This window comes from Pinus tabuliformis, chromosome Q (assembly GCF_031772625.1).
Source record: "Pinus tabuliformis cultivar Carrire ecotype Pingquan chromosome Q, CPIR1, whole genome shotgun sequence".
NCBI lineage: Eukaryota > Viridiplantae > Streptophyta > Pinopsida > Pinales > Pinaceae > Pinus > Pinus tabuliformis.
Window position 1 is genome coordinate 101,473,868 of NC_142296.1, and position 23,984 is coordinate 101,497,851.

Below are 23,984 nucleotides of genomic sequence, written 5' to 3' on the forward strand. Positions count from 1 at the left end.
GTCCTTTTTCCCATTGGTTTTATCATCGCCAGTCGCAGCTCCAATTCTTGTTACAATACTAATGTGTGGTTCATCCTTCCTTGGCGTAGCTGACATCATTTGAATATTTGTTGCGGGTTGCTGGTTTCGTTTCTCCTTCATCTTCGCGATAAGGACGGGACATTCTTCTATTACGTGATCAAAAGACTTACAGTAGTTGCAGGATGTCGTAGGGTTTTGACAGTCTCTTGTGAAGTGTCCTGCCTATCCAAAGTGATAACAGATAACCTAGTTGCGTCCTCGACCAGCGCCTCGTCCTCGTCCTTGTCCTCGTCCTTGGAAACCTCCTCGACCAACATGTTGGCCTAGCTCTTCATGTGTATGGCCTTTAGCTTGCAATCTATAAGCATCAACAGTGTGCTCCATCATCAACTCATAACTTCAACAATTTCTCTCATCACGGCCTACAGATTTAGAAAAGTTGAAAAACAGTTGCTTTGGGGTCTGCATTGTACTTTATGTTGATGATTTCAAACTGACAAGTGATGATCAATTGAGCAAGTCTTGCAAGGAAGACCTTGCAAAAGAGTTTGAGATGAAGGTCATGGGGCTCATACATTACTTTCTTGGCATGGAGCTACGACAAGGAGATGGGGAGTTGTTTGTGTCTCAGGTCAAGTATTACAATGAGATACTCAAGAGATTCCGCATGGAGAGCAGCAAAACCATGGAAACTCCTCTAGAAGGTAACTGGAAGAAGGAGGATGCTACTTCAGGGGAAGTAGTGGAAGCTATTGTTTACAGGCAGCTTGTGGGTTCACTCATGTACTTGGTGAACACACGACTGGATATGTGCTATGCAGTTAACCAGCTTAGTCAAGCGAAGTTTAGGCCTACCACACTGTATTGGAAGGCAGCAAAGCATGTGTTGAGATACCTCGGGGAAATTCTCAGTATGGTGAACACACAACCAGATATGTGCTATGCAATTAACCAACTTAGTGAAGCGATAGTTAGGCCTACCAAGTTCTATTGGAAGGCAGCAAAGCATGTGTTGAGATACCTCAAGGGCACTTCTCAGTATGGATTATGGTACAAACGAACAGAGGGAGTTAAGCTTCAAGGCTTCACCGATGCAAATTGGGCAACAAGTCCATCTGACCGAAAAAGCACATCCGGAGGGATATTCAGTATTGGGTCAACGACAGTTTCTTGGTATAGTAGAGGCAGAGTACATGGTTTCGAGTCAGGCAGCATGTGAGGCCATCTGGATGAGGAAGATCTTGGTTGGTTTGTTTGGTCAACAGATGGATCCAACTGTGATTTACTACGATAATCAGAGTTGTATCAAACTCTCTGAAAATCCATCTTTTCATTATTGGTTCAAGCATATTGATAGCTGATATCATCATTGTATTGACGCAGATTATGTAGTTAGAGTACATTCGCACGAAGGAGCAAGATGCTGACATATTGACAAAGGCATTGTCAAGATGTAAATTTGAGTTTCACTGAGACAGGATCGGGTAACTGATAATCCCTTTCTTGTTGAGAGGGAGTGTTGATAAATGGCAATAAGAAATTCTAGTTTAATTTGTCCTTGAATTAAACTGAGAATTAAAATCGAACTCTATTCTCATAGCAACTTGTAAATAGTTAATTAAGTTTAATTAACTTAGTTAACTTAGGAATTTCAAGTTGGAAGTCTTTCTGCAGTCATGTATATGTTCTCCCTAAGTTTTAGGAGTCCAGTATGAGTTTAAATTGAATTGGAAATTAGATCACTCAGTTTACTGAGTTATGTTCAGTTAAATTAGTTCCAAATTGTTTGTGGAACTAATAGAGAGTTAACAATCAATGGGTGCACTAGTGCATCCACAAGTGTCACTCTTGTTAACTATAGATTCCCTCATCAGAAACTCATGCATGTCGATTCTAAGAAAGACCCAGTTGAGACTAGGTGCAGGGACAATGTACTATTAGTTGTATTATTCACTGGAGTGTAAATATCATGTATGCATCAGAGATTGATCCTATGTTTGAATTGCACAGTTTTGGAAGCATGAATTCCCTTTAAATACGAGTTATTCATCCTAGGAATTACAAAAGAGATTAGGGGCTTTGAGAGCTGAAGAATTGACTAAGTGTTGGCCAAGAGCTAGCTTGTGAGCTGAGAGAGTTGAACATACTTGTGTGGAATTATTCTAGTGAGAACAAGCTTTATATCTTCACTCATATTTCTAATGCATCAGAGATTGATCTTATGTTTGAATTGCGCAGTTTTGGAAGCATGAATTCCCTTTAAATACGAGTTATTCATCCTAGGAATTACAAAAGAGATTAGGGGCTTTGAGAGCTGAAGAATTGACTAAGTGTTGGCCAAGAGCTAGCTTGTGAGCTGAGAGAGTTGAACATACTTGTGTGGAATTGTTCTAGTGAGAACAAGCTTTATATCTTCACTCATATTTCTGATATATGCAATATAGATAGCGGAGTTTTGAATAGTGGCTTTCCCTAAATACATCTTGTGTTATGTGCCATTGATTTATCTTCTTGTTCATATTGTTTTCATCGATCTATTGGCTTCCTCTGGTTGAAAGTAGAAGTATATTCTTGTCTTGTGCTTTAGTATTGTTAGGGTCCTATAATTTATAGGATCTCAAGGTAATTGAGTGAGACTAGGTGCAGGGACAATGTACTATTAGTTGTATTATTCACTGGAGTGTAAATATCATGTATGCATCAGAGATTGATCCTATGTTTGAATTGCGCAGTTTTGGAAGCATGAATTCCCTTTAAATACGAGTTATTCATCCTAGGAATTACAAAAGAGATTAGGGGCTTTGAGAGCTGAAGAATTGACTAAGTGTTGGCCAAGAGCTAGCTTGTGCGCTGAGAGAGTTGAACATACTTGTGTGGAATTGTTCTAGTGAGAACAAGCTTTATATCTTCACTCATATTTCTAATGCATCAGATATTGATCTTATGTTTGAATTGCGCAGTTTTGGAAGCATGAATTCCCTTTAAATACGAGTTATTCATCCTAGGAATTACAAAAGAGATTAGGGGCTTTGAGAGCTGAAGAATTGACTAAGTGTTGGCCAAGAGCTAGCTTGTGAGCTGAGAGAGTTGAACATACTTGTGTGGAATTGTTCTAGTGAGAACAAGCTTTATATCTTCACTCATATTTCTGATATATGCAATATAGATAGCGGAGTTTTGAATAGTGGCTTTCCCTAAATACATCTTGTGTTATGTGCCATTGATTTATCTTCTTGTTCATATTGTTTTCATCGATCTATTGGCTTCCTCTGGTTGAAAGTAGAAGCATATTCTTGTCTTGTGCTTTAGTATTGTTAGGGTCCTATAATTTATAGGATCTCAAGGTAATTGAGTGATGTAACTCAAAAATCTTATTTTGTAAATAGTTTTCATCCGTCAATGATTTCCAAATAAAAAGAAAAATAGAATAAAAAATGAAAAGAGAGTATAAAGAAGAAGAATAAAGAGGAAAAAAAAAAATATTGAAAAAAGAGAAAAGATTAAACCCCACCAAAAACAAAGAAAATCAAAAAGAGAATAATACTGAAAGTGTTGCAAATCTAAATGCCACTACTCATACATAGTTTTTCACTTCATTTCTCTAAAATAAAATTGTGTGCAGTTTGTTCAAAATGCCACAATCACTTGCTTTAGTTTAGTCATACTGCTTAATCATGATTAGACTTCTTTAAATTTCTGTAAATTAGATAAAAAATAAAGGTTTATCCAACAATTTAATCTGGGTAAATCATTAGTTAGGTAGAAAATGACATTGACCCAACTGTTCAATCTGGATCAATAGGAGAAATAAAGGATAGGTTAGATAGTTTTTCTTTCTACATAAAAGAAAATAAAAATGGGTTTGCTAGTCTAAGTGCACCCTGGAGATTAAAATAAAAAATGCTAGTCTAGCTAAGGGTAGGTAGATTAGGTGGTTTGCTTAAATATCAACATGCATAAATTTTATCCTAAGTTTGAGGATAGGGAAAAAAGGGCAGAAGTGCAAGCTATGCATTATGTATTTCAAAATGTTTATTATTAATCCCTTATCCTAAGTTTAAAGAATAATTATACACGCGGGGATAAAGTATTTCATTACCTTATATTCCCCCTTATCCTAAGTTTGGAAAGAGAATCATACAAGAGCAAGCGGACAAATCATTTTGTCGTTTGTGATTAATCCTTAGTCGCATTCGACACCTTGGGATCTGGTCCCCTGCTCCATCCACAGCCCTTGCTCTTTTTCAGCCCCCCCTTCGCATTCTCCCTTTACCGCCCCAGGTCTCTGGAAGGCAGTTTCTTCTGTCGGGCCCTACTCCTTAAGTGGCGCGTCGTGATGACTTCGCACCTCCCCCTCCCAATACCTCTTACTACCCATCACCCCCTCCAAAAACTGCATATCCCGTATCTATTCCTGTTGCGCTACCACCACTCCTCCTCCACCACTCTCTGCCTACCACCTGTCTGAACCGTTGCTCCAATTAAATGCCTTCCCGCTTAATACCCGTTTCTCATTTAATTTTCCCAAGCAACCATTCAGTAACAGCCATGCGCCATTTCCAACGGGACTTTGCCTCTGCGTTTAAATAAATCCCAAGCCCGTTATGCTCAATCTTTACTTCTCATTGCTTTCTGCTATTCATTATTTCCTGCAGCGACCTCCGCCAGAGCTTCTTCGCCACCAACATCTCAACATTCGCTGACCTCCCTGTTATTTTTCGCCTAACAGACTATTATCTTTTCTGAGCCCGGTAAGCCTCCTTTGTGTATTCATTTTATTCAAAAAACTGCTACAGCCATGCCTCCTAAAACTAAGACCCAAGACCAGGCCATTAACCCGTTAATTCCACCTTCTATAGACCTGGATCACACACCATTGGTAGACAGGGATTACCGGATAACTAAAACACTTTGTGACTGTGATTTCCTCGAGTTATATTGTTGGTTAGAGGATAAACACAATGATAAAACTGATGAGATAGGACTATGGGAGTCAAACATTCCCCACTATATACATTTCAAGCCCCATAATTCACCAGAAGATGCCAAGCTTCTTATGTTCTTGCACAAAGAGCCATAATTGCACCTACAGGTGACATTCTATTCACCATTACAACCAAATCCATTAACCAAATGATGTTGGCCCCTTCTGTGGAAAATGTTGCCCCTTTCTCCTTAGCAGCCCTCACCTAGCTTCATCAAAAGCTGGATTTTGCCACCAGAGCTAGGATTTTTTAGATTTTTTGCCAGAAAATGCCCAATTGCCCAAGAAGAATCCTCCTTATCCTTCTTCCATTTTCCCTGATTAGGCCAAGCAAATTATTTCTATCCTTTCTCATATTCTAGGCTACCATTCTGATCAATGGGTAGATGAGCCTATTTTAGGATTCCTCTCTACATTTTCCACAGACAGCAAGCCCTCTACAATCTTCAATTTCAGTGAATTCTTGGCTGACAATATCCATGAGCAGTTCATCAAATTTCCCATAGAGCAGGTGTTCAGTTACTCCTCTATTTTAATCTACATGTTCATCTACTATCAAGCAGAAAATTTTAGTTTTGCGTTGCAGAAATTGGATGATGCAGGTGACCAACAACCAGTGATCTTTTGGACCTCACTAGTCATGAAAGAACAACAGGAAATTCATCTACAAAAAATTTACAGAAGACTTTGTTCATCCAGCTATGAACATTCTCTACAGTGTAGTGCAGCGCAGGATCAGTGAGGAGATCAAACGAATACTGCATCTATCAGACTAAGCAAAGATCGGAGATTGGTACCTGTACCAAAACTACACAGAGATTACAGTCTATGGATGTGAATTGGCCCTCTATAAGCTCCCCAAGTACCTCCCAATGAGGATCTTCGCACTAAAATATATCAGGAAAGGTTGAACTTAGATGAGATCCACTTTGTAGCAACAAAGAAGAAGGCACAATTCAGGATTAAAACACAGGTGGGCCCATTTGTGTGCAACCCAAGAACTGCAGGTGAGGAGGTAGATAAGACACTGAAGAAAATGAAGTTCATCTTGATCTTCACATGGTCTTATGACCCCTGTGGCATCATTTCAAAACTCAAAGTGGACAATAAGAACACTCCTTACATCCATACTTCTAGATCAGTCATAGAACAATATGCCAATCAGTTGGAATGGGCAGAAAATACCCTGCAAGAAGTTGAAGAGCAGATTGTGTCCACTTCTAATTTGCAGACTCATGGTCCTTAGGAAAAATCCAGCAAAAGGCAGAGGGAGGAAGGGTCATCATCTACAATCGAGAGTGAAGCCAGAGAATTTAGAATCAGTTACAAAATGAGGCCCAAGGTGACTCACAAACCAGAGGTAGACAAAGAGATTGAAGAATAGGCAATTATCATCATCAAAGATTCTCCACCAGCGACCACTAAGTTCACTACATCTCCTTTTGAACCTTCATCTTCACAGGGTCATAAGGAGAACGAACTAGAAACACACACTCTCCAGATAGAAAAAGAGAAGACAGTGTTTGACAAGTACAGAGAAATAAAGCTAAGGAATGAAATCTTGATGAACATCACCTACAACCAATTCTAAAAGCAGACTTCCAGTTCACAAAGTAGACTTTTGTTAGTGTTTGATACTGAACATGGCAGAATGCAGATGGCCTTTCTTGAGGCCCAAACTTCACAACCCAAATCAGCGGCTGACTACAAGAGCACCACCTTTGAGTTTAGTACAAAGGACATAAATCTCGTTGATCAACTGGAGATGCACAAACGAACTGGTGAGATGATATCCTCCACTCCCACTAACACTGCCAAGTCTTTATCCAAATTGCAGGTTTTTTTCGCAAATGTGCAGCCACAGTTGAAGATGGAGAAGGTCTCCTCCTTGGACCAAGGCAATAATAGGATCAAGTCTTTGGAAGACCCAGTGATCAAGATAGGGTATGACCCTAAGGATGTTATTGTTGTTGAACAAATTATTAAGAAGAAAAACTTGGACATATTTTTATCGTGAAACCAACTTTTTCTAAGTATACAGAGGTAGATGAAATCTACTGTATGGTGGCAAAGTTAACGATGCTAGATGAAAAGAGATGGGAAGAGTTACTTGATTTACTAGACTAAGGAATAACTCAGGAGCAGTGAAAGATTTTTCCAGCACAACAGCCAGCGCAAGATTCAGTTCAGCATCGCATTCTGTTTTGGATGACTCAGCAACAAAAACCACCCAAACAGGGCCACCGCTTTCCTCAATAGCCTACGTGGCCTATTCTTTTGCCAAGATTAGATGATATTAGTTTGTAATTAGGCTAATAATACATTGTCGGTTTGACAGCGATTTTGTAAAGCATTATTGTAATTTTTATTATAAATACTTCATTGTTTGAAGTATTAGTGTTGATTTCCGAATGTAATTTCTGCTACATATTGTAATTTTGAAGTACTGGAGCATCAATAATACAGGGACCTTTCACAGGATTCATGTGGTGTCTTAAATGGTGATGTGTTTCTTGTATTTATCTGTTTAAACGTTGTTATTTCTTTCCTCTATTTTTCTAAATCTGAATTAATCAACAGAAACTGTGATAAATAGGATTCGTTATCAAGAACGCCCTATTTTGGTTGTTGTTAATTTTAATGTTTTCCACTGAAGTCAGGTCAAAGAATTCTTAATTGCTCTTTGGTCTCTACTGAACCTTATACTTCTGCTTTTCCACCATCCATCTAAACTCTAAAAAGATCCATTTACTGCAACCTAGCTTGCCCTGTGAGAACTCCTCTAAAAATTGATGCAAAACTCTAGTGTATTTTATAGACTCCATATAGCCCAATGGAATTATAACACTCAAATCAACCAAACCAGTGAAACAAAACAAACAAGTACAGTCATAGCTAGCCTAAAATTTACATAAAAACAAAGCTAAATTAAACAGAGAGATCCCTCTCTGAAGCTGGGAGGGCTAGATCCCAGCTTCCAAAGTGGTTTTGATGGTGTACTATGTGTTTACTCCCTTAACCTCAAAAATACAGAACGACAATATAGTGGCGACCCTTGTTTTAAATCAGTATTTCAACAAGCAATTGTTGTATTATTATGAAATACATGATCTGAGGTTGTTATTTTATATATAGTTAGTGTGTCATAGATTCTAATTTTAATTTTTGTGTGATGATTTTTCATAGCCCTGGCTCCAAAAAGAATTTACACTAGAACTCACCCTGATCCCAACCCTGCTAAAATTGTAGATAACCCTGAGAAATTGGTGAGAAAGAAAAGCTTCACAGAGAATCAAGGTAGTAATAGTCCTCTGTCTAGATTCAATTCTCTCCTTGAGAATATTCCTTTGTCAAGGTCTAATTCTCTCCCAGAGAAATTTGAAACTTTACAAGATATAAAATTTAATTTGCCTTTCCAGCAAAGTTTGTTTCGATCAGAGTCTAAGGCTTTTGCAGATCAAACTATCATAGATGAATCCATACTGCAACCATATATACCCCAATGAAACAAATCCTGATTTTGAATCTTTACAACAATTTGACAAACTTCAAGGTCTAGTTTCAGTGTTGGACCAAGCTATTGAAGAAGCCTTTATTCAACAGTCTATTGAATTTTCTGCTTTAACAGTTGCAGCAGCCTCTTTGTCTAGTCAATCCTCCCAGTCAGTTCATCTACAACCTCCCAGTCCTACTCATTCCATAGTATCAACCTCCTCACCTTTGGTTTCCCAAATTGTTGTGCCTACTATCCCTATAGTTATCAAAACTACACCTACATTAGGTCCATCTTCAAGTCAATCTTCCAGAACAGTTATGGTAGGAAGGTATGCACCTTTGGTGTTGCCAGCCCAGTTGAATGCTATGCCTGGAGATTATCAATCAAAAATTGTGACCTTTGATAACACTAGTGCTTATACTGCTCAACAGCATGTAGATAGGATGAATGATGTGTTTGACCTCCAAGAAGTAGATGAAGCTGATGTTAAAATGAGATTGTTTGCCCAAAGTTTAGGAGGTGATGTCAAGAAATGGTTTAGGGGTTTACCTGCAGGAAGTATAGCCAACCTTGATGCTTTCCATAAAACTTTCTTAGCTAGATGGGAGATCAAGAAGAATCCACTTCAACTCCTAAATGAATATAAAATACTGAAAAGAAAACCATGAAACCGTTGAAGAATATTGTGAATGGTTTAATACTGTTTACAGCGCCATTCCACAAGATATCAAGCCCTCCCCTAGCCTAGCTCTGATTGATATTCCAAATGGTTTCGACGTAGACATGGAATATCAACTTAGATAGAGAGACCCGGCAACTTTGGAAGAAATGCAAGCAAATGCAATTAAGCTTGAAGCTAACATCCTGGCCAAAAAAGCCAAACTGAAGTCTGAACGTAGAATTACCATAAAAGAAGAACCTTCTACTTATGTTGTTGATCATAAGATTGATAACTAAGTCAGAGTAGTGAATCAAATGATGCAAAGAGTGAACATTAATGACCAAACTCAAGCAAGAGAAAACCAAAATGCCCCTCAAACTAGAAACCAAAACTTTAAAAGGAATGTTCCCCAAATTAAACAAAGAGAACAAAAGGGTCCAGACCAGCAGGTTCGGCCTCCTTTTCAAGAAAATTACACAGATGATGAGGGGAATATTGTGGATGATTTGGATGATAATCAAATAAGGGATAAATGATGATGAAACAGTTTTCCTCACTCAAGAAGGGCAGGAACTTTTTCTCCTGGCCCAAACTGAATTGGATTCTGAAGAGTCAGATGAATACAAACAAGGGTTTGAAAATGCCATAATGGAAGTCCATAGGCAATACAACCTTAGAAGCAAAAAGAATACAGACACTCCCAATGCCAAAATATCATAACAACCTGCTAAGAAGTCATCTGAAAATGAACCTAGGAAAACCACAAATAGTCTTCCTAAGAAAACTGTGGATAATTCTGGTAAGAAAAAGGTAGAAATCCCTGTCAAAAAGGTTGTTAACAATGTTTCTAAAACTACTCAAACAGATGTCCCAACCACCAGTCAACAAAAAGAGCCTATCACAAAACAAATTACAGAGCAAGTTGAACTTCCTAACTTAAGTAAGAATCAAACATCTTTCAATATTGAGAATGAACTGGCAAAATTGAAAATCCCTATTCCTCTCACAGAGTTAATGAACAAAAACATGTACAGACCCCAAGTAATGAAAGCCTTAAACATTGGGGAAAACACTGACTCTGTAAATCTGAATGATGACCAGCCTGAACTCTTATTTCGGCCTGAAGTTGAAGGCAAACGATAGGAGGGAGGAGTTCCTCCATTCTACGTTAGCCTAAATATTCATGACAAGATTCTCCATGATGCTATGTTAGATTCAGGTGCATCCTACAATTTAATGCCTAAAGTTGTAATGGAGAAATTAGGACTTGATATTACTAGACCCTACAAAGACTTGTACTCCTTTGATTCCAGCAAAGTTAGATGCCTAGGTCTTATCAAAGACCTATGTGTTACTTTAGCCCAAATCCCTGTTAAACATCTAGTGATGGACATAGTGGTTGCAGACATTCCCCCTAAGTATGGCATGTTGTTGGCACGCTCATGGGGAGCAAAATTCCAAGGAACCCTACAAATGGACATGACCTTTGCTACCATAAAAGTTTTTGGGCAGCAAAAGAGACTGTATAGGGAAATCTTAATGAAATTTATGGTGAGTACTCAAGACAGACCTCAAAATTATCCACTTTATTCTGTTCATTTAGATTTAGATTCATTTATTCTTTACAATGATGGGGATATCAACAATCAAGTAATCACTATTGACAATGAGGTTTCTAAAACAGACCTAGCCCAAACACAAATAACACAACTCAAAACTCCTCCTAAACCTCTTTGGAACATGAGTTTTGATGGCTCTTGCAGCAAGGATGGTGCTGGAGCCAGAATTCGGGTGGTTAATACAGAAAATAATCATGCTGAGGGTCACTCATATAGGCTTAATTTTCAATGCACTAATAACATAGCAGAATCTGGAGCCCTCATTCTAGGTTTGCAATTGTTAAAAAAAGTTAAGTGCTAAAAGAATTTCTATTCAAGGGGATACTAAATTAATTATTAAACAAATTAAAGGAGAATATTCAGCAAAACATCCTAGCATGAGAGCATACAGAAATGTTGTGTTGGACTTCCTAGAAAGTTTCCTTGAATATGATCTTTTTGCAATTCCTAGAAAACAAAACAGTATTCCAAACAATCTGGCTTTTTCAGCTAGCTCTTGCAAAATGTCTTATCCTAATCAAGAATATGTACTGGAGGTAAAAAACCGACCAGTTGTACCTGATAATGTAAGATATTTGCAGGTATTTGGAAATGATAAACAGATTGAGAGTTTCCTGCAATACAAAGATGAATTTCAAGATGACAGTATTGATTTGAAATCTAAAGGAGATAGCCAAATTATTGAACATTCTGATCAGAAAGGCAACTAGATAATTTAGATGTAAATACTCCCTTGGATATAGTTGTAAATAGACCAAAATTGCTTGAAATTGACCCAAAAAAAAAGAGTTTGAAACACTCCAACTTAAAGATAATATTTTGCCTATGGGTCTAGCTCCATTAGAAGAACTATTTGATTTCAATGATGTGGCTAAAAAGCTTAAGATTGAGCCCTCAGAAACAGTGGTTGAAGATTGTAATTTAGGTACTGAAAAAGACCCAAAGACCATAAACTGTCTAAATCAATCCCAACAGCCGAAAAACAAAAGTATATTGCTTTATTCAAGGAATTTAGTGATGTTTTTAACTGGAGCTATGAAGATCTTAAAACATATGACATTGAAATCATACAACATAAAATTCCAATCAAGGAAGATCAGAAACCTTTTAAACAAAAACTTCGTAGAATAAATCTGGTTCTGATGCCTTTAATTGAGAAAGAAATCAAAAGAATGTATGATTCCAAAATCATAGTTCCTCTTAGGTACTCTAAGTGGGTTTCCAACATTGTACCAACTAGGAAGAAAACAGGTGAAATCAGATTGTGTATAGATTTCAGAAACCTTAACAAAGTTTCCCTAAAAGACAACTATCCCTTACCTAAAATGGATCATATTCTGCAAAAAGTAGTTGGATCTTCTAGGATTTCCACTCTAAATTCAAATATGTAATTTGGATTCTCAAATAAGTCGTGATTCGTGAATCATAATAGGTATTCAATCAATTATGAATTTTAATTTATTGAAACGTTGGCACTTGCAGGTTGCTAAGACTCGTTTTGCTTCTCACAACGTAGTCTTAACAAGGCTTATGCAAGTGAAAGAAGCATTACAATCAATGGTATGTAGTTCTCTTTGGAATCAATGGAGGCAATCCCAAATTGAAAGAGCATAAACAGTGAAAAGGTTGGTTGTTGATGATGAATGGTGAGATAAGGTGGGGTACCTCTTGGTATTTACTAAGTCAATTGTGGATTTGCTACGCATGTTTGACACAAATATGCCTAATTTGCGAGAAGTGTATGAGCGCATTGACTCCATGACAGAGAAGATAAGGGTGGTTATAAATGCCAAGGAGAAGGAACCAAATGAAGTATTTTACAAAGAAGTAGAAGATATATTGACCAAAAGGTGGAACAAGATGACCACCCCATTGCACCTTTGGGCATATGCAGTGAATTCAAAATATTATTCTACAAAGTTGCTAAGTAATCCAGAAAGAACCGCACCAAACAAAGACCCAGAAGTCAACAACAAGGATTTAAGAAAGCTACTTGTAGATCATAATATTGGGATTTGGATCTGTTTAGAGTTTGCTCATTTTGTGGGATCAGTGGGGTTGGGCGTAGACATTGATTCTAATGTGGGACAAAACCATATCAAGTCCAATTGATTGGTGGAACTACTATGGTGGCCACATATCCAAAAATTGGCCATCAGGATCTTGTCACAGGTTGCTAGTTCCTCTCAGCAGAGAGGAACTAGAGTACATATGGCTTCATCTGTAGATAATGAAGCGAAACAGATTGGGCACCAAAAAGGTTGAGGAACTAGTGTATGTCAATGTTCCACCAAGACTTTGGGATGGGGGGGCGGGTGCATGGAGACGTACAAGGGGGACATGTGGGAGTAACCTCAAATTTTAGGGAAATTTATGGGGGACGAGGAGACATCAAGGTATATATATATATATATATATATATATATATATATTCAAATTCAATAACAAAATCATAAATATATTGATCCATACATATTTGAATTAACTAATGAAATATATTGATCCATATTCATCATTCCTACTGGTACATACATCATTCATGATGATGATGATGATGATTAACGTCCGCTGAGACCAAATAATGGTTTATCGGACCTAAAGAAACAAATTATCTATTTTGATTTAAGATTTTATTCCTATGCTCAAAAATCTTGGAGAGAAGCCTCCCGAGCTCACTATAATTTTGACATTGTAAAAGGCTAGGAAGGTCAGTATTGTAACAAATATTGTGAAACTGAGATCTAATGTGGTTATACGCGGGGCACTCTAAGAGGAAGTGGTTTTCATCCTCGATGTTCCTATTCTCACATATATGGCAGATCCTTTCCGTCCATGGCGTTTTAGGAACTGCCCAACAACCTGTTTCACTATGGAGCTCATGAGAATTAGTTATAATCTTTGCTATATTAATTTTCTTCTTTGAGCTAGTTAAAATAGAGAGATACTTTTGATCTTCTAGGGTGGGGTTGATGACCTTCTTATAATAACTTAATTTTCTTTTAGCCGCTAAGACTTTCTCACACCACATTTTTTCTTTGAACTTAGAAGTAACAATATCTTTAATGTTATTTATGTTTTGCAATGCATCATTTTCGTTGATCTCCCAATAGTTTAACCAAGCCCTTGTGTCTTTATGCCACCCTCGATTGAGCCTTAGGTGGTTTTGGCTAGAATTTAAAGCTAGCTTAGGAAGTCTATGATCGTCTATGTTACTGATTTTGTGCTTGTACAATAGATACCTAAGCATAGCTAGGCTCTCAATAGGGGAAAGACCTGCTTCTATAAGGAGAATAGGATAGGGTGTATTACTTTTAATTTTCAGGTTATAAGTTATAAAACGCTTCTGGATTTGCTCAATCTTTCTCCATGATTCTCTGGAGATGCTGCAACCCCAAACCTCACAGCCATATAAGATAACAGGAGTGACTAAAGTTTCAGAGAGGAACTTCTTTTTATCCCACATTACAAGGTTTGCTATTTTACAATTATTTTCAAGACCAAAGTAAGCTTTCCACCCCCCATTAATCCTTTTCTCAATGCTATGGTTCCAGTTGAGCTTGTGATGAATGTCAATTCCTAGGTACTTGTAAGAATACACTTCCTCCAAGTTATTATTGTCATACATAAAATTAGCGTAAGTTTCCTTCTTGGATTTGATAATCATAACTTTTGTTTTGTCAGTGTTAACAGTCATACCCATGGTAGAGCAGAAATCCTTAAGAAGCCTGAGTTGCTTATTAAGATCAGATGGGCACCTTGCCAAAAGAACAATATCGTCAGCATAAAGAAGAAGGATGACGACTATCCCAGCTAAGATCGTGCCATCACATCCTGCTTCCTCTAAATAGCCTTCGAGCTTATCATTCATCATTGTAAAATCTACACTGATTTAAAAATTAAATTCATCATTCATCCTTCTAGAATGTAAATTGATTTAAAATTTAAATTTATCATTCATCATTCTAGAATATTAGTCAAAATAGACTATAGTAGAAATGGAAGTTTAAAGATTAGAATAGTAAATTGATATAACTCAAACTCAAAAGGGGTGCTTCCGGCCTCCCCCCTTCAAAGGGGTGATTTTGGGCATTCCCCTTTTAAGGTAAAATGTGTCCTGTTTTTGAGGGGGTGCACCCAGAAGCACCCCCTTTGGGGAAACACATCCCCCACACTGGGGAAACGTTTCCCCCTGCATCTTCCACAGTGGATTTAGTTATGTAATTAGGTCACTTGTGCATTCTAGGTGAATGACCAACATGTGAATGATATGAGTGAACTTCAGATGAAGTCTCACGTATCTGTGTGCGCATCATTTGAATCCTGCATAAAGATTTGCCTTGCAAGCCTGGGTGGAGGCCCTAGTCTGAGACTCAGATGATAATTAAGAGCTGTATGAGTTAAGTGTTGAGTTGGTGCAGTGAATGCCCAGCTGCCAGAGAAGGGAGCAGAGGCCTGTACACCACATCATACTTGGAAAGTTAAAATCCGGTTGTCAAATGCATTCAACTGTTTGGGGAATAGTTGGTGGGGTTGTCAAATGCATTCAACTGTTTGGGGAATAGTTGGTGGAGTTGAATGAAACACCTGCGTCATGAAAACTTGATTGAATTGAATCAGAGATGATAGTGCTAAATCCATTATTGGGCTAACTTCCAAGGCACATCAGATAATTATATCATCTTGATTTGTCAAAAATCCCAAAAGAAATTTGAGATGAAATGAAGAAACTGTTTCCTTGAAACCCAAAGACCACAAAATTTTCTTTGAAACAACCATTTTTGGCTTCAAGATGACTTGCAGTGACACAATATCTAGGCATATAAAAACATTCGAATCTTCATCATCATGATTGGCTGAGGTTGCTGTTAAAATTGAAGAAAAGGATGCAGAAGCAAGATTATTGAACACTTTAATTCCAAGATACAATGATGTTTGTATTCAATCTTAGTCAATTGGCTCCATAATCTTTGGAAACTATGACTTCACCCATCTTTGCAGCTGAAATAAGAGTGGGAGCTGCTGAAAACGACACTGAAGAAAAGGCCACTTTTAGCAAAAGTAAGGTAGGTAAGAAAGTGGAAATAAGTTGTTTGCATTTACAGTGCAAAACCAGGCCATTTAGCCTGGAATTGTAGGATTCAGGCAGTTGACCTGATCAAGGGCAAAAGATATTGCAAAGGAGTGGTGACAGAGTACCAATGTTGCTTAGATTACAAATAACAAAGAGGTTAGTATTGGGTAATGATGAAATCAATGAAGGCTACTTATTTTGATTAACTGCTCAAGCAAATCTCCAGACAGGGAACTAATGAGGGAATGCTCAGTATGGATGATTGTCTAAGGGATTTCAGCAGAATTCTACTTCAACATTGTGATATGTTAGGGTGATGGCAAACTGAGGGAGCACTAATGATGGGTTTTAGAAAACCTAAAAGCATTGTATCTGTTTACTCAGTTGCCTGAGTGGACGGATATATGTTTATAACCATCTACAATCTTCACATCATAAAATTTTGAAGTCATATTCTAGTTGTTGACATGTATTTCTTCTTTTTAAGGTTTTGAGCTTAACTCTCTGTCTCTGTGTTCTGGTGATGTATAGGAGTAACTCTCAAATTATATTTAGATTAATGGTCAGAAATATCCGTGTTCAGTAAACCTCACATTAAATGAAAAGAAACCACCATTAATGTTTGTTTAAATTAAGTCATTGGCAGGTTTTGGTAGTTTAACGACATGATGTATCAACCAGTCCAATTCTATAAAAGATTATTATTACCTGCATCTCCTTTATGTTTTGTGTGTCTGCATTCTCCTAAAATTCTACAGGTTACAGCTATAATGAGATTTAAGAAAAATGCTATAAATGGAATCAGTATCATTAATTGAACACTTATTTCTAAATTCTTAGGACCCTTGAGAAAATCTAGCAGAGAAAAACTTACATTTTCAATTTGCTGATCCTGCTGTGCTTTTATAGCAGCTTTCACTTGATCCTTGTCTATATTTTTCTGGAGATTACAAGGAAAATGCATGCCAAAAACAAGTGGAATAAAATTCAAATCAAACTACTGGTCATCATGTTTGTTGTTGCAAAAATAAAAAGATCAGTCCCAGTGCCTCAACTGAATTTTAAATCCTATGCCTTGACTGAGACATTTCACAAGCTTGAAACAATAACATGAAGTAAACTGTGGTACGCACCCCTTGAAGACTACTAAAGCCGAGGCCAGCACCAATTGTCAATCTGTGTGGATCAACAAGAGAATTGTAGTGGTTTCCACGATGATAGCTAAGCCGGATAGGAGGAGAATCGGTACCATAACTACCATGAAATATGTTGATAGGCTCTGCCAAATATTAAGTGTAAGCAGACTTAGAAATGAATAAAAGCTAAAAGCTATGGATGTAAGAAATTATAATAAAAAGACCTATACCCATTGTTAGATTGCGATGGAATACCTGTACTGTATGAATAAATATGAATGGGACGATTATATATCTCCGACATTGCCTGGATTTCCAAATTATTACCATAGACCTGTTTCAGGATTATGCAATAATTATTATTTTATGTAAAAAAAGAAAATTCTGCACAATCATCTCATCTGAAAATACACACGAGTATACTAAAAGAAAGAAAGAAGCAAGCAATTTAGAAGGAAATACAACCTTGTGCATATATGCACAATCTGAGCCCCAACCCCACAATTTTTTAAACAGAACAAATTATCCAACGCATGCTGGGTGCACATTGTATGTTGGGCAATCATTCCAACAACTTGCTCACGCTGTCTACTGTTCAACATGCACCCAATGCAGACCGGATAATTTGTTCTTTTCAAATGTGCAATATTCAACAATTCTTGAGCAAGGCAAACACAATTGGGTGAACTGAGCTTCACAAGCAAGAATATCCAATTATCTCACTTTAAAGTACATAGAAGAACATAGTGGAACTTATCCCAAGGAAAGCTGAAGTCAAAAATGGCATAATCTACATAAGTACTAAACCATAGCTCCAATCAAAAAAAAGGAAAAATAATATGAAAATTTAAATTCTAAAGACCATTTATCAGCAGTGTTTATAATATATGGGATATAAACAGTTATTGACTACAATTATAATTTATTTCACATTTTCAAAAATTATTTTTATCTGTAATAGTAATCAGTATATTAGAACAAGCAATTATCCCATATCTGTGCCAAGATATTGACAGCATGTAGGTATACAATTATCAATGACTTCACGGAATGGATAGATAGTTTTAACTTTGAGAACTAGTAATACAGTATCAAATAGCAGACTCTTTACCTCAACTCGGTGCTACAAATTGTTAATTTTCAGACCAGGGTCAGCAGATTCGCACTCAAAGAATAAGGATATACACTGCAATAGATCAAAGCCCAAAAAATGGCTAACTAGCATAGCTTTGTTCCCTACATATTCTCTCTAGAACTTTGAGAACTAGTAATACAGTGATAAAATAGCAGACTCTTTACCTCAACTCGGTGCTGCAAATTGTTGTTTTTCAGACCATGGTAAGCAGATTGCACACTCAAAGAACAAGAAAATACACTGCAATTGCTCAAAGCCCAAAAACTGGCTAACCAACACAGCAGTATCCCCTACATATCCGCTATAGAATAGGAAGGCAAAAGAAGATACAATGTATCTGGTCACATGCATGAAGCACTCAAGGTGACCCAGCCAAATCCTAACCCTAGTCAAATTACCTAGTGCACTCTAGCCGCATGGACAAGTATGGCAGGTAAGAGAACCTCGACTGGAAGACAAAGTGGAGCATGCATCCCCATCTGCCCTATGCCGAAACTGGAAACTCACCAATGCAAAAGATCTGCCTTATCTAAGAAAAGATCATACATGCACTCTAAAACTAATCTGAACTGAAGCAAATCCGGAATTGCTTCATCTGGACAGCATATAAGCTGGACTTAATTGAAGGTAACGATACTGCTAATATACTAAGATAGGTGCACATGCTAAAGGCATGCATGCACACTCTACTCCACATAACTGCACCTTCCCCAAACTCTGCTGTGCACAGGAACCAAGACAAATAGCTGCTGTAAGGACCTACTGTTGTACCTGCTGGCTAAGTGCGCCTTGGTACTGTGGATATGACTGTCAGAGCTAAACAAGGTAACAAAGAAACAAAACAAAAACAAAAAAAGAAAAAGAGAGAGAGAATAAGAATATTAGAGACCATTGGTCACAAGAGTACGCAGCATTCTGTTAAGTTTAATCCAGTGAAACATGAATCTCCGATCACTCGCGATTAATCACGAGTCAAACTCTGCTCTTCCCTCAAACAACCTGATTCAACTCTGGGCGAGTCAAACTTGCGTTGACCGAGTTTGACTCACCGATTAACTGCAATTTAGGCAGCTGAGGCGATTTTCAGCCCTCAACTCGGTGAGCACGGGTTTTAACTTTTAGGGTTCCTGCATTTTTCGTTGTGTGGTTTAGTTATGTTAAAAATTAAACGTCGGTTTGTAACTTACTTCTCACTACTCAGGCCCACAACTCATACGTCAAGAAGGTAATAGAGTCGTAGTGTAATAGAGGCGTAGTGTGCAGTGTGCTCCAGTGTAGCTTTAGCGTGCGCTCTGTCAGAGATTTCAGTAGCAAACCATTATCGTATCATTTCAGCTGCAATCAAGAGATTTCAGTTACTGTGTTTTTACTGATTAGTATGCAGTATTCCATAAACATTTAGAAGCAAATGCTTCTGGTTCTATGTAGTCACTAGTTAGGAATTAGGACTTAGTACTTTGGATCATGTTTCGACTCATATCATATATGAGATACTTATTCATTCATGATATTTGGGACATCTATTGATATTATGCATTGTTTGGACATGGCTTTGTTGAATAAATATCAATGAAAATTGTCTTTTTTTTTCAATATGTGTATATCTTTATTTATTGAATTCACCGATATTTCCCCGATCCGATTAAAACTCCTCGCTCTTTTGCCTCGCCGATTTATTGCCGATTCCGAATCTGGTAACATTGGTTTAATCACCACCAATTAGAAGTATTCAGAGAAACAGACATCATTAATCTCTCAAAAGAGCAATACATCCAACCATTTGCAACCAATTTGGCATAAAGAAATAGCATGGAAAGGATTCTGTATTTAATTGCACGCTTTTGCTGCAGCCTTGTATAATGCAAAGATGGAGACCTGCAACACAATCCAATATTGCTTGAAACTTCATCTAGCACTACTTCAGGTTTATTGTGTCAGTTAAACTAGGCTATCTACATCTTGAACTTTGTCAAACTAAGCTTGAGAATTCTTCTAGTACTGCGTCAGGTTTATTCAACAGCTAAGTACAGGGGCAAATGATTATCTTCCTAAAGTACTATGCATTTGCAGCCTGTGCATTTGGGAACTCCAGTTTGAAGATAATTTCATTTTCAAAAGCCATATTAAGCTATTTACTATGAGACATGTAGTCATTACCACTGTTTCTTTAGTGAAGCCTGCCGCTCTTTATGGACTTTTGAATAGTGCAAGAGCCACAGATGTCTTCCCCCATTCCTTTGCAAGATGATGTTAATTTGGCAGCTCAGGGACAAATTTTCTCCTCTGGACAGTCTTTCCCATTCAGAAAGGACCCTCTTTGCCCTTTAAAAATTTTAATTTGGTCAAGGAAAAATATATTTTTAATGTGAAAACCCAAAAGTGCACAAAGTTCAAGTCGGCCTAAAGGACAAATTGGGTCTCCCAAATCACATATAAAGACAAGTCAAGTCAACCTCATTTGGAGCAGCACATCACACATCTTCTCTTTGGAGATTTGTAGAATCTGAAATTGCAGGTCATCTTCTCACACATGCGAATAGGAAAGAGAGAATTCAAGAGGGCCAAAAATCTGTCATTCAATTTACTGTTCTATTTACAATTGCTATTGATCATTGGAAGATTAAATTGTTTTTGAAAGATTGCTAATTGAAAAAAAGAAATGGGCTAAAGTGATTGTAACAGCATAGAACAGCTGTTAGTTTTAGATAACAATTGTATGTTCTATGCTTAAGCACAATTTACTACAATGTTCCTTTAGCAGCCCAATGACAATTTCCAATTATATCCAGTAGCAATCACATTAACTTATAAACATTGACAGTAAATGCAGATAGAACATAAAATCATATGCAGAAAGCAAGCCAAGACATGTGGACACAAGATGTGGCGGATCCCAGGGACAAACCCCAATGTGGGGAAACCCCTTGATCAAATCTTCTTATTATTCTTCAATAGTTCAGCAGAGAGAGAGTACAAATATCACAAGTACAAGCCCAAAACAGATCTGCCAAATCAGCAGTCAAAACAGCGGTCAATGCAGCCCTAACCAGAAAGTCAACGTTGATCAAAGCTGCCCCAAAACATCCTCCAAGCAGCTCGGTCAACAGCAGTCCAATTCGGCCAACAGCAGTCAAACCCAGTCAAAGGAGAGAGAAACACTGCTGTAATTTTCTGCAGTAAAATCTTAAGTCAACATGAAGTCAATGCTGGTCAAACTCCTCGATTTCCATGACAATAAATGCTGCCTAGAGAAATTGGAATTCTGGCCCAAAAACCAAGGTCAATGCTGGTCAAATCCCCCTTGGTCAACACACTGAAACTTCGACCTGTTTTGACCCAGAAAAACTCGGGCTCCTGCCACACGTGCGAAGAAGAGAAGCTGCCTCCAAGAAGTACGAACCAAATAAGACAAGAGAGAGATGATGTGATGTGTGATGAGTGAATGTCCAAATGAGGGAAGGGTCACTCCTATTTATACAATTCGCTGAGGGTGAGGAGACCCATCCATTGGGCTTCATGAGCCTATATTTGACTGAGGCCAAAAGAGGAATCAAAATTGTACCTCTCCGAAAGAGGAATCCAATGAAATAATCATCTCCATCATATGAGTCGTCCTAAGGTGGAAGTTGCACCTAGTTGCCAATTTTAACAATAGTGGAAAATTAACATCGTATCAGAGCCAAGGTGAAGAGAAGCCCAAGGAGACAAAAGACAAGAGCAATCATCTTTGGAAGAAGCTGAAGGAGCCTATTTGACGTGGTCGAGATATCTACCTCTTACTTCAAGGATTCTGAGAAGTTGGGAGACTCATCTAAATTTGCTGCTTGGAAGATCAGGTTGGAAGTAATATTAGATGAAAATGAAGTCATGGAATATGTGAAAGGAAACGTTCATGTACCTCCAGAAAATGCTCCTGCTACTGCCAAATCCAAGTACAAGAAAGGTGAGCTCAAAGCCAAGAAAATTATCATTGATGGTTTGCAAGATCATTAACTTGTTTATGTTGGAAGCTTGAAGAAGTCAAACAATATTTATGACAATTTGGTTGGGATATATGAGGTCAACAACTTGAATCGCATCCTCTCCTTGAAAAATCAACTCAAAGAGATGAAAGTGAACAAGGGGGAATCCATGCAATCCTATGTCATGAGGGTATCCCGCCTAAGGGATCAATTAAAATTCGTTGGTGAACAAATATCTAACAGAGAGTTGGTGGTGGCGATTCTTCAAGGTCTTCCTCCAATTTGGGAAACCTTCATTAAAATTCTAAGTAACAATAATGTTCTTCCGACATTTGATGAGCTCGCTAGTAAATGCACTCAAGAGGAGACCAAGATGATTGCCAAAGGGAGGATTCAAAAGCATGAAGAAAGAAAGCCCTCTACATTTGTTGCTCAAGACAAGAATAGAAAGGGAAGAGGAAGACCATCTAGTTGAAGAAGGCCTCCCCTGAACCAAAGAACTTCAATAGAAGAGGAAGAAGAATTGAATGCATCAATTGTCACAAGCATGGTCACTATGCCCGAGAATGTCTGGAAAAGAGAAATGATTCAAGATCCAACTATAACAACAATCAAGGCTTCAACAACAACATGTTCAATAATGGAAGAAGAGGAGATGATCGAAAAAGACAGGATGATAGAAGGAGGAGAGATACTCTGGATGATCGAGAAGAAGGCCATCATCCTCAAAAGAGGTCAAGGAACTCTAGGTATGAAAATAATGCAGTTGCTAGTCAATCTGAATATATTCTTATTTTTGCTCTTTCTAGTTCTTCTCCTTTCGATACGTATGATAGTTGGTTGGTAGATAGTGGGGCTTCTAAACACTTCTCTAGATACCGAGAAGTCCTCTCAAACTTGGTTGAGAGGGAGACAAATTTGAAAATCATCCTTGGAGACAACACTACTCATCCTATGAGGCATTTTGGTTCTGTCAAAATTCATTTGGACTGTGGTGAATTCGTTCTTCTTCATGACGTGATGTATGTTATGGGACTAAAGAAGAACTTGGTATCTATATCTGGCTTGGAAGACAAAGGGATGAGAGTAGATTTCTTTAAGAGGAAAACTCCTCACCTGGCCTATGGAATATCACATGAGGGATGCTTTTACCTTGGGATCTAGAATTGAAGGACTCCATAGTGTCAATGGAAGACCTATGTTAGCAATGGTCCATGACATCAATCATCAAAGTGAGTTATGGCACCAAAGGTTGGCACATCTACATTACAAAGCCCTACTGAAATTAAAGAAGTTGGTTTATGGCATGTCTGATGTTCAAGCTAGTCATAATAGAGTATGTCCGAAATGTGCCAGTGGAAAGAAAACAAGAGGACCATTCCCCTCCAATAAGAACAAAACTAGTGATATTCTTCAACTCATTCATTTTGACCTATGTGGACCCATGCCAATGCATTTTATTAGTGTACATCTCTACTACATAATCTTCATTGATAACTTCTCCAAGGAAACATGGATATTTTACTTGAAGCATAAGGATGAGGCTTTTGATATGTTCAAGGACTTTAAGGCATTGATAGAAAATCAAACTGGGAATAAGATGAAGGTCTTCGGGTCTGACAATGGTGGAGAATATACTTCAAATGAGTTCGCTGACTTTTGCAAGGAGGCTAGAATCAAGAAGGAAACTATCGTACCTTATAATCCTTAGCAGGATGAAGCGGCTGAAAGAAAGAACAGGTCCATCGTGGAAGTTTCCCAAGCTATGTTGCATGATCAAAAGTTGTTGAAGTTCCTCTAGAGAGAAGCTACAAATACAGCAATCTATGTACAAAACAGGGTTCCTCATCAAGCTCTAGATAATAAGAGACTCTCGAAGAAGTATTCAAAGGTGTGAAG

At 37.8% G+C, this 23,984-nt stretch overlaps 1 protein-coding gene across 9 annotated transcripts in view; it reads right to left on the reverse strand.

The window, feature by feature from the left end:
* LOC149218430 (OVARIAN TUMOR DOMAIN-containing deubiquitinating enzyme 6-like) overlaps window positions 1-23,984 on the reverse strand; it is a 219,094-nt gene that overhangs the window by 137,733 nt on the left and 57,377 nt on the right. For all 9 annotated transcript variants that reach the window (XM_089383992.1, XM_089383988.1, XM_089383990.1 and 6 more), the window contains 3 exons: window positions 17,244-17,322; window positions 16,986-17,131; window positions 16,727-16,792 (listed from right to left, as the gene is read on the reverse strand). In XM_089383992.1, coding sequence (XP_089240118.1) covers window positions 16,727-16,792; window positions 16,986-17,131; window positions 17,244-17,322 — 291 coding nt within the window. The remainder of the gene's footprint in view (window positions 1-16,726; window positions 16,793-16,985; window positions 17,132-17,243; window positions 17,323-23,984) is intronic.